Consider the following 1,234-nt stretch of genomic DNA (forward strand, 5'->3'; position numbering starts at 1 on the left):
CTGCTTCATCAGGGGTTTTCCCCTCCGAGTCCTCGCTGCTGCTTTCTGCCTTGGCAGCCTCCTCCTTGGATGTGCCCTTGGGCTCCACAAGCACGGCGGGCTTGGGCAAGATGCCGTTGATGACGGGCAAGGGGGAGCCGCTGGGCCCTGGCTCCGGGGTGAAGCCACATACCTCGCAGGTTTCCTTGCCCAGAAAGTTCCTGAAGGTGCAGCGGGCACAAGCCCATTTCTGTTCCTCCACGCTGAGCCGCAGGATGTGGTTGAGGTCGGGCTTCTGGCGGGGGGCTTCGCATATGGAGCACTGCCGCTGGCCGACGGGGTTCAGAAAGGTGCAGCGGGTGCAGGACCACTCGCGGACGGCAGCCATGGAGCCGGGAGAGTGGGAGTGGCTGGAAGAAAGAAGACGACAGCGTGAGGCCAAGGCCACGAGGTGCGCGGGGGTATCATGCGTTTCCTGGGCTGGCATAGTCAGGACTTTGCTTCCAGGAAGGGGATAACCATCAATCCAGTCATTGCTCTCCAGGCACTTGTTCCTCTGGCACTGACAAACGATTTCTCCAAGTGCACGGCAATGCACTGGCTTCCACCCAAAAACACTTCAGGAAGGGCACAAGAAACAGCCTTGCAACCCTGCCGACCCCTCTCTTATTGCAGGAATGTGCCCTGGCGAGCAAGCGCACCGCCTCCGTGCCCAACCTCGACAATTTTGTAACTTTCTGGAGGAGGTGACACCCTGCTCTGCCTTATTGCTGTTCCCAGGGTCAATTCTTTCCTCCTACAGTGTCACTCCAGCCCACCTCTGTTTCACTTTCCGTTCCTGTCTCTCTCCTCTCCTCTTGGCTCACCACCATGGGCACACCGCTTATCCACACTGCGATAACTGTGTTATCCCACACCAGGCACCACCAAGAACAGAAAAGCAGGTTGTGGTGTACAGGGTGCTTTTACCTGGCTATGGGCTTCAGAGCCAGAAGCCTGGCCCGGCCAGCCTGTGAGCGGTAGCTCCATGCCGGAGCCGAGGCGGGTCGTGGCGAGCCGGCTCCGGGACAGCTCACTGGCAGGTTCTGAGCTCAGCAGCAGCTCCTGACTCTCCCCAACCTCTGGCAGAGGCGAGGCATTTCTGATTAGCAGGCTTTGTGGAGCACCATGTCCCAGCTCTTGCCCTGCTTACCTGGGAAGCGGAGAGGCCACAAAGCCCTGCCGTCACCACCAGCCCTCGGTTTCACACGCCTGT

At 59.7% G+C, this 1,234-nt stretch overlaps 1 protein-coding gene across 1 annotated transcript in view; it reads right to left on the bottom strand.

The window, feature by feature from the left end:
- The window catches only part of LOC104082210 (calpain-15-like), a 5,622-nt gene extending 5,255 nt beyond the window's left edge, over nt 1–367 (bottom strand). Inside the window, exon 1 of the mRNA XM_009585232.1 lies at nt 5–367. Coding sequence (XP_009583527.1) covers nt 5–367 — 363 coding nt within the window. The remainder of the gene's footprint in view (nt 1–4) is intronic.
- Between the last annotated feature and the right edge of the window lie 867 nt (nt 368–1,234).

The sequence above is a fragment of the Fulmarus glacialis genome, unplaced genomic scaffold (assembly GCF_000690835.1).
Source record: "Fulmarus glacialis isolate BGI_N327 unplaced genomic scaffold, ASM69083v1 scaffold35309, whole genome shotgun sequence".
In the NCBI taxonomy this organism is placed as follows: Eukaryota; Metazoa; Chordata; class Aves; order Procellariiformes; family Procellariidae; genus Fulmarus; species Fulmarus glacialis.